The 13,601-nt window shown below is 34.9% G+C and overlaps 1 protein-coding gene across 7 annotated transcripts in view; it reads right to left on the minus strand.

Annotated features, from left to right (window-relative positions):
• The window catches only part of ACC (acetyl-CoA carboxylase), a 139,535-nt gene that overhangs the window by 45,979 nt on the left and 79,955 nt on the right, over positions 1–13,601 (minus strand). For all 7 annotated transcript variants that reach the window (XM_072533124.1, XM_072533123.1, XM_072533118.1 and 4 more), the window contains 3 exons: positions 13,457–13,574; positions 10,661–10,909; positions 3,916–4,096 (listed from right to left, as the gene is read on the minus strand). In XM_072533124.1, coding sequence (XP_072389225.1) covers positions 3,916–4,096; positions 10,661–10,909; positions 13,457–13,574 — 548 coding nt within the window. The remainder of the gene's footprint in view (positions 1–3,915; positions 4,097–10,660; positions 10,910–13,456; positions 13,575–13,601) is intronic.

The raw sequence follows: 13,601 nt of genomic DNA on the forward strand, positions 1-13,601 counted from the left end.
ATAAAGTGGAAAAAGCAATATCACAACTAAAGGATGGCAAAATTCCTGGACCTGATAATGCATATGTTGAACTCATAAAGCTATTTAACACCAACGGTACTCAACGACTAACAAAAATATTCAATGACATATGTTTAAACGGAATAATACCAAGATTATGGTTGAAGTCAACGTTTATTGCTCTACCAAAAAAAAAAAAAAATCTGTATCCTGCAATGATTTCCGAACCATCAGCTTAATGAGCCACATATTAAAGTTATTTCTAAAAATCATAAATCAAAGGATATATAGAGTATGCGAAGAAAAAAATCAGCCGTACACAGTTTGGTTTTCGGAACGCAGTGGGTATGCGAGAGGCTCTCTTTAGCATACAAGTGTTATTTCAACGATGTAGAGATTTGAATTACGAGCTATGGAGATATTAACAAATATTGGAATAAGCACCTGTAATCTAAAAATTATTAGTAATCTTTACTGGAATCAAACATCGTCTATCCATACAGAGGCAAGAGAATCCGATGATATCAAAATCAAACGTGGGGTTCGTCAGGGATATATACTATCACCCCTGCTGTTCAACATATTATACTTTGAAGAAATCTTTCAAGATGCAGTAGAGGATGTTGAAGCTGGAATTCGAATTAAGGAGATTGTATCAATAACATCAGATACGCGGATGATACGGCGGTATTCGCTGACAGTTATGAAGCTCTCCAGGAGTTAATGAATAGAATCACAGAAGTGAGTCAGGAATATGGACTTTCACTGAACATAAAGAAAACAAAATTTATGATGATCTCTAAGAAGGAACAGTAAATTGAAAGAATCAGTGTGAATGGCCAACCAATAGAAAGAGTAAAAACATACACCTACCTTGGTACCAATGTCAATGAAAATTGGAACCATTTCCTAGAAATAAAATGTAGGATAGAGAAACCAAGATCTGCATTTCAAAAAATGGCTAAGCTATTCAAATGCCATGATTTATCAGTACTCATAAGAAACAGGTTACTACGATGTTATATCTTTCCTGTACTGTTGTACGGAGTTGAGTCGTGGACTCTCACAGACGCTACCTGCAAGAAAATTGAGGCTTTCGAAATGTGGCTTTATCGTCGAATCCTGAAGATGTAATATACCGACCACGTTACTAACCAGGACGTTTTATTGAGAATGCAAAAAGGAAAAGAGTTGTCAAGCACAATAAAAACAACCAAAATCTAATATCTCGGTCACATCATGAGGAACAGCAAAAGATATGGGTTGCTGCAATTAATTCTACAAGGAAAAGTAGAAGAAAAACGAGGACCAGGAAGGCGGAGATTTTCCTGGCTGAAAAATCTACGTACGTGGTTCAACACAACAACCACAAATCTTTTCAGAGCCGCAGTTTGCAAAATATAGATTGCCATGATGGTTGCCAACCTCCGGATAGCCACCACAAGAAGAAGAAGAAGAACCTAAACATTCCTATTTTCTCTTTCTCTTCTTCCAAGCGACTCAAGCCACTCCCAAAAACTAAGTCACTCGAATTTCCACTTCCAATTCCCGTTAAAAAAGGAAGCAGCCATTCCTTGAAGGGGCGTATTGCCTAAACTAGATGGTCATAACTTGTCCACGCAAACTTGTCCACACAAAAATAGCTTATAAGTTTTTATAGAACTGTTAACTTATTTATTGTTATCTTATTTATTTTATAGATTCTCCCAACATATCTTTTACCGATAGAAACTACATGGAGAGTGGAATAACAGAACAAAAATATATAATATGGACGTTTGTGTATCGTTTAAATCTCATGATACGTACTTATCACGAAAGTGACATTAGTTCTTCTCTTATTAAACATTAAGGTATTGTTACGCCAAGCCCCCGAAGAAACATACTACGCGCTCGATCGACGATTCGAACTACACCGTCGGGCGTCGCGAGAATTCCACTGGATTCTGGAAGCATTTCGAAGAGTGAAGCGAAATATATATAAAGATGATTAGAACTTTGTAAGTTTAAAAATAAATTTATAGTTAATATATAATATAAGTTACACATTATAGTATCAAAAGGAAGAAATGGTTCAAACATTACTGCCACAGCTCTCTACCTATATAAAAAAAATACTTAAACTTTGTTGCATACTTTATTACTCTGAATAATTCGCACTATAAAAAGAACTTTATTTTAAGAATTAGAACAAAGAAAAGCAATGGCGTTTTAAATTTATTACATTTTTGTATTTTAAGTACATTTAATGAACGCTTTATGTAGTTGGCATTTTTTCACAGGAAGTAATGTGGGAAAATTTATCAAATCAGTTTTTAACGTTATAATTATAAATATTTTAATCAAAAGATTTACATTGTATTTAAAAAAGAACATTTACAAATATATGGGGTACTATATTTACTATATAATTATTTAAATAAGATCTGATTTGTTATAGTGTATCCTTTAAACATATATTTAAGTTATTTAGTCATATTTTTACCTACTGTAAAAGTGATAAGCATAGTAGGTCTTAAAGTATCTGACATTCGTATCTTTGTTATTTTATCAAGATTAAATGTATCTGTAGCAATTGTTACTTAAAATTGTATTATGTATAGCTATCTGATTAGCAGTTATCACCCTATAATCCTATTCCTTCATTGTAATTTTTCAAAGGGAACAAAAAATATAAAAACGATGGCACAACTCAATATAGTTTCAAAATTATAGCCAAAAAGTTCTTACAAATGACGGTGACATTTCAGCGTCTATTTGGATCTTCCAAATGGTATACGAAAAATGTCATGAATTGAAAAAGGAAAGTTGAAGGGAAAAATTGAATGAACTAAGTTGACGACGATGATCCTCGAGCTACCTAGGGCCCAGGGGACTTTGTCTTCTGGAGTTTTATATTATTTTCATTCGAAATCAGTCGAAAGTCATTCCTCAGATATTTTCAAGGCCGCTGAATACAAATATTATGACGACGATGGTTCTCGAGCTACCTGGTACCCAGGAGGACATCGTCTCCTGGAGTTTTATGTTATTTTAATATAAGTCTCTAAGGTATCTGGTGTCAAGGGTGATCTCGTCTCCTGAAGTTTTATGTCAATAAGAATCGTAAATAACAAATTAACAAAAAACTTAATAATAATAATAATAATAATAGCGTTTATTGTCCAACAGAATCCATTTATAGGACAAAATACAATACTAAAGTTAAATGAAATATTAATAATTCATAAGTACTAACTAAATTTTTCGAGTATTTTAACTTAACATAAAGAAACTACTTAATCACCTAGGTAGATCTCAGCCATCCTAGTAAGCTGCTTTACACTGCAGTGAAATATATCGCAGTAAGCACTTAAGGAATTATAATAGTTGCACATGAGAAATAGAGGAGAATTTAACATAAGATTAGTTCTAGCTTGTGTATTTCTGAATGTAATCGAATTTCTCACTGGATATAATGAAACGAGGTCCACACTGGACATCAGATACTTTGGGGATCATCGCAGTCATAATATTAGTGATCAGCAACCCCAAAAACCGTGAGTAATGACTTTTGACTAATTTCAAATAAAAGTAACATTTCAAAACTCCAGGAGATGAGGTCCATCCTCCAGGTTTGGCACCGTGCAACTTATTTTTGTTTTTTAACTTAAAAAAGTCACTCGCCTAGCAGGAATTTGAGTCGAATGAGGAAGTCATAGTCGCCACTGAAGTCTACTTTGCAGATGTCGAGAAAACGTATTTTTCAGACGGGTTAAAGAATTTGGAGCATAGCCGAGTCAAGTGTACTCGCTGTATTAAGCAAGTAAGAAACTATATTGAAAAGTAAAACAGTTATCGAAAAAAACTAGGCTACGATGGTACATTCTAGAATAGCATAATTAAGATTTTGTAACATAAATAAAAACGACTTACCTGAACCAGACCAAGGTAGTGTAGGTACTTCTGCTGTTTGAGCAACCAACGAGGAAGCGATCTTATCTCCTAAAGCCCACATAGCTTTTTCGTTTGGACCAATAAACACGACATTGTTTTTGTGCAGCAATTCAGGTAATTTCGGATTCTCGGAGGCGTGTCCCCAACCGGCCCACACAGCCTAAAAGAAGTTTGAATTATGTTCAATTTCGATACAAGTCAAAGAATTATCTCTGGTATAATTGGTATGCCTTGAGTCGTTTCTGACATTCCAAGAACAAGCTTTACTTTATTATCATCAATTACAGCTTGTTTAAAAACCAAGACAGGTAAATTGATTGATTTACAAACTAAAAATATCACCAGGTTCTTCTATTATATGTCGATATTTACTTTTCTTGTCAATAGATAGTTGAATAGCCGCTTGTTGTTAAACCAGGAGGCCTATGTACCACAAAAAAATTAAAACCAGGTATTTCGTAATTAAGTTATGGAAATTAAGTTAATATTTTTAACCTGTTGTATTTTTAATAGACCGTTCAGGTGATGTAACGATATCCTCGTAATGTTTGACTTATATCCGGTGTTTTTTTAGAGGTATAGAAATGTAAGTTGGTAACAATTTTTTAACTGTCGGCAATTTTGACAGCTGTCAAGAGATTTATGTTAAGTTTGGTTTGGCATTTCAGCATAAATAGACTTGACGCCTGAACAACGCTTCCAAATTGTACAAATTTATTTTGAAAATTGTGATTCTGTTCGAAATACGTATTGCGCACTACGACCATTTTATGGCCAACACAATAGTCCATCAAAGTACTTAATTCCATTAATTATGGAACGTTTTCGCGCCACGTTTACTCTAAATGATAATATGCATCCACAGACACGTCGTACAGTAGGTACGTACAGAAGAAGTTGTTGCTGCTGTAGAGCGTAGCATACAGGAAGATCCGAATCAGTCCATCGTGCACAACAGTTGGATACGTGTCCATCCACTTTATGGAAGATTTTGCGAAAAGCTCTTGCTTTGAGTGTTTATAAAATCCAACTCATGCAAGAATTGAAGGTACATCATTATCTGACAAGGCGCAGATTCGTAAATTCGGTGAGTGGGATTCAAAACGAGATTGCCGTTGATTCCGATTTTCATAAGCGAATTTCGGTTCAATGACTACGCCAACAAACAAAACTGTCCTATTTGAAGTTAAGATAATCCTCAAATGTATGTTGAGAAACCATCACATCCAGAAAAACTGACTTTTTGGTGTGCTTTATAGGTCTGGTGGAATCATTGGACCGTCGTTCTTTAAAAACGATGCTAGCCAGAATGTTACAGTCAATGGTGACCGCTACAGAGCCATGATTACAGCCTTTTTCATTCCTCAATTGAACAACCATGACGTGCAGGAGCTGTCGTTTCAATAAGACGGCGCAATATGTCACACAGTTCGTGTCACAATTGATTTATTGAAGGAAACGTTTGGCCATGAATTGGCCTCCAAGATCGTTCGATTTAACACTGCTAGAATATTTTATGTGGAGATATGTGATGGTGCCGATAAGCATGAAACGATTGACCACTTGAAGGACAACATTCGCTGCGCCGACATACGGCGACAAATACTGGAAAAAGTGATCGAAAACTGGACCTCGAAATTAGACTACGCCGTGAGGGTCATATGCCAGAATTCATTAAGATTACCTTTTGAATACAGTCAATTTCATGTCAATTTATAAAAATCATCTTTGTTTTATTCCATTTCAAACTTCTAAACCTCTTACTACCATTCCGGCAACAATGGATCGTTTATAAATTTCTGTTTGAGAACGTAAATGCTTCTATCGACTATGAAATACTCGTTCTTCGTTTTTTCAAGTGCTGAAGACACGATAGAAGTTAAAATTCACCATCAGATTTGTAAAACGTACGTGCAAAACATTAAATGAGCGATGGAATTGTATGCAAATGGATAGAAGCTTTCAAAGATGGCCAAAATATTTATGAAAATCATTTGGCTGCATCACAATGCTCGACATTTCATTATCCTGTTTGTAGGACCGATCTAGAGCCCAGTGACTACAACACGCCACGATGACGAGGATAGCCTCAAAATCACCCTGTTGTAGTGGCTATCAAATCAGACGGTAAACTTTGGCCTTTCTTGTAAAATTAAAATTGTTATCACAAAGTTTATTTGTTTTTCTTAACTGAAAAAAACACGCCTCATAATTATATTATGTACTGATAGCAAAGAGAACAAGTTTGTAAATTTAACAGTAAGAACATACAAATCAAATTGCCGCTCTTAAATTAGTATTTTAATTTAAACTATAATTAAATGATAGACCAATAACAACGAAAGAAAATAAAAAACTTTAAAATTGACAATATTGAAAAAAGATTCGAAAACTGATAATAAATATTTTTCAATTAGGTGAAACTAAGTAGGTCATAAAAAGTAATTATTGGTTTTGGTTCATTAACTCATTTATGACGTTAGCAAATGTCAGTTATTTATAATTTTCTAGTTTAATAATAATAATTAACTCTAGTTATATATAATTATAACTTTCGTTCACGAAAAACAGTTTTTAAAAAACAACTTTATTTTGAAAATATAAAATATACGGAAAACTAACAATAATAATTATACAAACTATTTAAGAACAAAAACAGAAGTGTCTTTCCTATTAACAAAACAGATATTTATAAATGCGTCGCCATCTAAAGTGCAGATCTAGTAGAATACTGGATCGTAACTCGTTATTAGATTCTGTAATCTATGATAAAACATATGACAAATTTAGTGGCAGGGGAAAGTCATTACCGGAAAACAATTATTTTGTAAAGATAACGACAGTGTGATTATACAAACTATAACAATACGTTTATGAATACAATAGTTACCCATGAAATATTAGAAACACATTTTAAACTTTCTTTAAAGTACAAAACCGGCTATTACAAGATCTACTTAATCCCATTGTATGGAAAAGATTAGGACACCATAATTCTTATGAAGAAATAAAATTATACATGAGGAATATACTTTTCTCAGACAGAAGTACTATCTACTAGCATTGAACACAAACTTATTGGGATGTTCAATAAATTTTGCGGTTCGATAAGAGAGGGCATTGCTACTAGTCTAAATTTTTGTTATGTTGGTATATTCTTTATACAGTACGTTAAGTTTTAAATTAGATATACACACTATAAATGGCAACACTGCGCGCCGTCGACTTTCCACGAACCTCCGTTGCCCCGTCGCCAATAATTTGTCATTATATAGTTATTGTTTAAAGCAATAACAGCGTAGATTTTTAATTTATTTTTGTAAACAACATGTCTGTTTATACGCCTGCAGAAAAGGTTCAAATAATAAAATGGTTTTATGTTGGTAACTCTGAACAACAGTGTGTAGATTTTTTTTCTGTGTTTTGTGAGAGGAGAACAATTCCTTGCGTACAGTCAGTTCATAATATTGTTAAAAATCTTGAGTGTTGTTATTGTTATGATAAATTTAAACGTAGTCGTACAAGCCTTGAAGACGATTAACGTCAAGGACGTCCAAAACCAGCAACAATACCAGCAATCGTAGATATCGTACACAGGATATCGTATTGGAAAATCGTCGAGTGACTGAAAGAGATTTAATAGAAGCCCTAGGCATCTCAACGGGCAGTGTAAGCAGTATGTGACTAAAGTATTTGGTTTCAGAAAGCTGTGTTCAAAATGTATTCCGCATTCGTTAACAATGGAACAAAAATATATTCGAATGCGACTTTTTCAGCAATATTTAGAGCGTTTTCGATAGGATAAAGTGGATTTTGTAAGTCGATTCATCACTATGGATGAAACTTGAGTCATATCACCATGGTCATGAATCAAAACAAGAGGTTAAAGAGTGGTGTGAACCTGGTTCTTAGGTTAATAAACGAGTTCGTATTCAGAAACCGGCCTAAAGGTGTTAGCATAAGTTTTTTGGGGTGCGAAAGGAATTTTGTTTGTGCATTACTAGAAAACTGGCAAAACAATACATTCTGAATGTTAGTGTAATTTTTAAGACCAGCCGAAGGAAAAAATTCGTGAAAAGGACTCAGTTTGCATAAAAAAAAAATACTCAGAACAATGCACCGTGTGATATGAACATTTTGACAATGGCCAACCATGAATTAAAAGTTGAGGTGATTGATTTGAATTGAGCATACACATATCCACCAGATTTGGCCCTTAGCAACTTTAATCTGTTTCAATATATCTGTTTTTCTTACTGAACCGCAAAACTTATTGAATAGTCTATTGTATTTATTATATAATTCAGACTTATATACTCTCAAAACTAAATAGTCTATAATTTCAGTAAAATTAAACAAGGGAGTATAGAAAGATCCGACAGAATTCTTGAATATAACGAACGCCTTTGCCGAACCATTCTACATCCTCTCTATCTGGAGTTATATACAATTTTGGTAATATTTGACCTCTTAATCTCAAATTCAATGAACTCTTACAATAGAAACGCATGCATCAAGTCTCTAGGACTTTTCCTTGAACAGATATCAGACAGATACAATGACACGATTTCAGTCGAGTCCTTATCAAACCAATAATAAATTTAAGGCAAAGCAATAACTAAAATCCTCTAATGCAGTGATCGTAAACAAAAAGAACGACCCGCCAGGTCCATACTAAAGCACACTAACTTTCCACGTAAATTCTTTAATGCGGCAATAGTAACACCAACTAAACCCGGCCGACTTTTACAATGTACAGAGAGCAGTGTCCACCAGTAAATTTAAAGGATAAAAAACTATCTCAAGCTGAAAGCGTCAAGTCTAAATTTGGATAATTTTATTTGTAATAACTGTTAATGCGAAATAATAATAAATATGTCACCAGCAGTTTGAAATTATTTCCTTTAAAAAGATTTTCATAAAATTTTTTTAAGAAAGAAAAGACTTTCTTTCAGTCCACCAAAGGGATTTTTTTTTAAACAGCGTCCAATTTAAATAGTGGATATTTTAGAATATTGGAATACTTTGCACCATACACAAAAAGGGAGATATCTTTGAATGCTCTAACCATCGAGGAATTACGCTCCTAAATGCAGCGTATAAAATATTCTCCCATATACTATGCCATCGTATGGCACCATATGCAGAGCGAATAATAGGACAATACCAGGCTGGTTTCAGAGGTGGTAAATCAACAATTCATCAGATTTCAACCCTAAGACAAATTCTAGAGAAAACACTGGAATACGGTGTAGACACGCACCACATATTTATAGACTACAAGGCAGCCTACGACTCTGTAAATAGAAGAGAATTGTTTAGAGCAATGATAGACCTAGGAGTACCAAATCAGTTGGTAAGTTTAACCAAACTAACCCTTGAAAAAGTTGAATGCAAAGTACGAATCCAGGGGAAACTCTCTGAATCTTTTAAAACAAATAACGGGCTACGTCAGGGAGACCCACTCTCCTGTATACTATTCAATCTAGCTAATAGATGCTATTTTGGGCTTAATCTTCTTTTTAAATCTACAGTTATATCAAGAAATACAAAAGTAAAACTCTATAAAACAATAATACGCCCAGTCCTAACATATGGTTCAGAAACCTGGACTTTAACAAAAAGCAATGAAAGCATGTTAGGATGTTTCGAAAGAAAAATACTAAGGCGCATCTATGGAGCGGTAAATGAAAATGGTGTCTGGAGAAGACGATACAACTTCGAACTCTATAGGATATACCAGAAACCAGATATCGTAAAACACATAAAGATAGGACGTCTGAGGTGGGTAGGCCATGTAATGCGGATGGAGCAAACCGACCCAGCTAGAAAAACGCTCCTTGATAGACCTATTAGTCAAAGAAGAAGAGGAAGACCCAGAACAAGATTCCTAGATAACATCGATGAAGACATGAGAAATATGGAAATACGTGCTTGGCGGAGGAAGGCGATGGATAGGGACGACTGGAGAAAAATTCTTGGGGAGGCTAGGACCCACACAGGGTTGTAAAGCCAAAATGATGATGAATTTAAATAGTTTAGAAACCTTCTTGTGTTTGTTGTCCAGGAAATCTCTGTCAGTATTGTTTTTTTATTTTTTTTGTGTAGTTAGTTTCCTCGTTCCTCAACTAAAGACACTTATTCACGACCCAGCTCTTCAGATAAAAACAAGAGTAGCCGTTCGCAAACGTTTCAGTTTATTTGCTTACCTTATCTCCAGCCCAGTAATTGTTCGGTTCCCCCTTTCAACCCCCTATAAGCAAATTATATTGTTACAAGTGACATCTAATGTGGTAGGTAAATTAAATTGCTTCAAAGGAAAGATAAATGGCAAGCACATATTGAAAAAAAGGAGAATTTCTTGGCTTAGAAATTTAAGTGAGTGGTTTAACATGAGTTCCGATCAACTGTGAATAAAATTAGAATCGCCATAATTATTTCCAAACTCTGACATAAGAAGAAGAATGATTATCTGTAAGAATCCTGTCATAATTAGAGGAGATAAATAAGTAAGTTTATAAAGTATGTCCGTCCTGATTAATGTTCAATAATCTGATCATTTACTTTTGTCAATAAGAGAAATATTCTAATTACATGTGTAATAATTTAGGAAAATACTATATACAGTATTGCTGCAGCTTGATTGCAATAAAATATACAAAGATTATCGATTTACGGTTTTTTCAATAAAAAGACCGTTATATTCAACCATATAAAACCTTACCTGCACTTGACATCTGACAGCGATGTCCACAATTAGTTCGACATTGGCGTAATTGTTGTTGTTGGTTCCGCCTGGTACTGGAACGTAGTGATCCGCCATTTTGATGTACTCGGCGTTGGCTTTCAGATCTTCGGGAGTCACCATTACGACGAACCTCACCGCCCTTTCGTTTTTGAACATCTCGTATGACCATCTTCTCACTGATCTCATACATTTTACTGCTGCTATTCCGTTGTTTGCTATTAGTACCTGTGAAAAAATATATTTCATTGAGTGAAATTTAAAAAATCCCCATTTACAATATGCATGCGATGTTTTTTTTTCTGTATCTGTGATACTGTTGCAAATTATTTTAATATATAGCTGGTTCCTAAAAAAACTGATACGACTCTTAGTAAGATTTGATTATTTTGAGCAGTGTATTTGATTGGTCTGACATTATATTATAATTATTATGACAGACAAATAATAAAATAAACAAACAAACAACAAACAATTGATTACATATGTTAATTAATAAATTGTAATAATTATTAAGGTCTAATATTGTTCTGAAGCAATTTTCTTGTGACATTTTAAAGTAATTACTGGCCGATATTTCGATTCTCCTGGGGTGTTTTAAAATAGGGGATGATAAGGTAGCTTTTGTAGATTGGTATCATTCAACAGCATTTAATTAGCAATAAAATATGTCGCCAAGATGGGCTCTGTGTCCCTTTTCTTTGCCGAGGTATAGCTATGGTTATGCTCGATTTACCATAAAGTTAGCATACCCACTTTGATGCAGTCAGATCAGTCGGCAACTGAGTGGTGTCGCTTGAGCTGTGAGGTGTTTAGAACACTGTGTGACATACTGCGAAAATTGCTCCAACTTTAAGAACTGATAACTCAATAATTAATCTGTAGAATTTGATTCTGTTTTTATCTCTGATAAGCTAGATACTCCTTCTATTGTAGTTTCCTGTTTTCATACTATTAATTTCGATAGAAATGTATTGATTCGCCGGTTCTAATACACTTTTTTTTCTCGAAAAAAAAATTGTTATTTCATATAATTGGCTATATGTTCAATAGTAAGCTATTATTAGCAAATGTTCCTGAAGCTATAGTATTACATATTATTATGAAAATCTACGAGATATAGGAATGAGTATATTTTCAATTCAATAACTGTACTCTTACACAAGAAGGGAGATATAGCAGACCTGGAAAGATACAGACCAATCAGTCTCCTTAACCATCTTTATAAATTATACACCCGAATAATAACGAACAGATTAGAGACAAAGCTGGATTTTTACCAACCTCGGGAACAAGCCGGTTTCCGGCCTAATTACGGCACAAACGATCACCTGCAGTGCCTAAAAACCCCGATAGAAAAAACTAACGAATATAACCGTCCCTTGGCATTGATATTTGTAGACTTTAAAAAGGCGTTTGATACAGTGGAACTACCGTCCATCTTAAGAGCACTACAAGATTGCAGGGTCGACCACAGATATTGTAATATAGTTAAAAATATATATGAAAATGCCACAACAACCATAAGTCTACATTCAGCAACTAATAAAAGAAAGATAAAAAGGGGAGTCAGGCAAGGTGATACCATGTCACCAAAGCTGTTCATTACCGTTCTTGAGTATGCATTTAAAAAACTAACATGGCAACAGAAAGGAATATCCATCGATGGAGAAAGATTAAACCATCTACGTTTTGCGGACGATATCGTGCTTCTGTCAGATAATCTGGGAGAGATCAAAGACATGCTCCAAGAACTGAATGACATACTACAAGAAACTGGGCTGGAGATAAATTTCGAGAAAACCAAAATGATGACCAATATGGTTCCCAGCGAAGAGATACAGATCATTAACAACAAGGTAGAATTAATCCATAAATACACAAACTTGGGTCATGAAATTAGAATAACCAGAGACAACCAAACCTGCGAGTTAAATAGACGAATCTCGTTGGGATGGGCGGCATATGGAAGGATGAGAGACATTTTTAAAACAAATATCCCAATTTACCTGAAAAGGAAGGCATTTAACCAATGCATCTTACCAGTCTTGACCTACGGAGCAGAGACCCTAACTTTAACGAAAGCTACTGCCGAAAAACTGAGGGTAACACAAAGGCGAATGGAGAGATCAATGCTGGGCCTGACCTTGAAAGATCGCGTGAGAAATGAGGAGATACGCCGACGAACTGGCGTAGACGATATTATACTGCGAATCAATAAACAAAAGTGGAGGTGGGCTGGACATGTTGCTAGAATGCAAGACGGAAGATGGACGAAGAGATTATTGGAGTGGAGACCAAGAGCCGACAAGCGAAGTCGAGGCAGACCACCCACCCGATGGACCGACGACCTAAAGAAAATAGAAACAAACTGGATTGCAGCAGCTAGAGATAGAGAGAACTGGAGACGTTTGGAGGAGGCCTATATCCAACAATGGATGTGAAAATGGGGCTGGATGATGATATTTTCAACTTGGGGTTTGTCACACCTCACGTGTCGAACAGCGTTACAAAATTTCACCTGTCGGATGCCGGGTTAATGAACAACATTAAAAAATATCTCATATTCTCCTAATAATAATAGCGAACATACTTTTCTCTTTGTGATATTGATTCAACATTTCTACTGACACAAGTCAGTGGAGATCTTTGTTTTTAAGAAACCAACTCCGCAACTGTCGGCGACCAAACATTCCGCTGTGGATTCATTTTCCGTTGCGCATTTTGAACGTATTTTAAACCATCATAATATGAAGAGAATCCGTGTGGACATACCTTATTAATAACTCTAGTTCCGTTAAACCTCTTCACGAATTCTTCTGGAGTAGCTACTGTGAAGTTCTTTTCTTCTTGTCTAGAATGCAGCATAACAGTCCCTTGGGACATACTAGGCCTGAAAAACAAAAAGAAATATGTTAAC

Source organism: Diabrotica undecimpunctata, chromosome 5, assembly GCF_040954645.1.
Source record: "Diabrotica undecimpunctata isolate CICGRU chromosome 5, icDiaUnde3, whole genome shotgun sequence".
Lineage (NCBI taxonomy): Eukaryota > Metazoa > Arthropoda > Insecta > Coleoptera > Chrysomelidae > Diabrotica > Diabrotica undecimpunctata.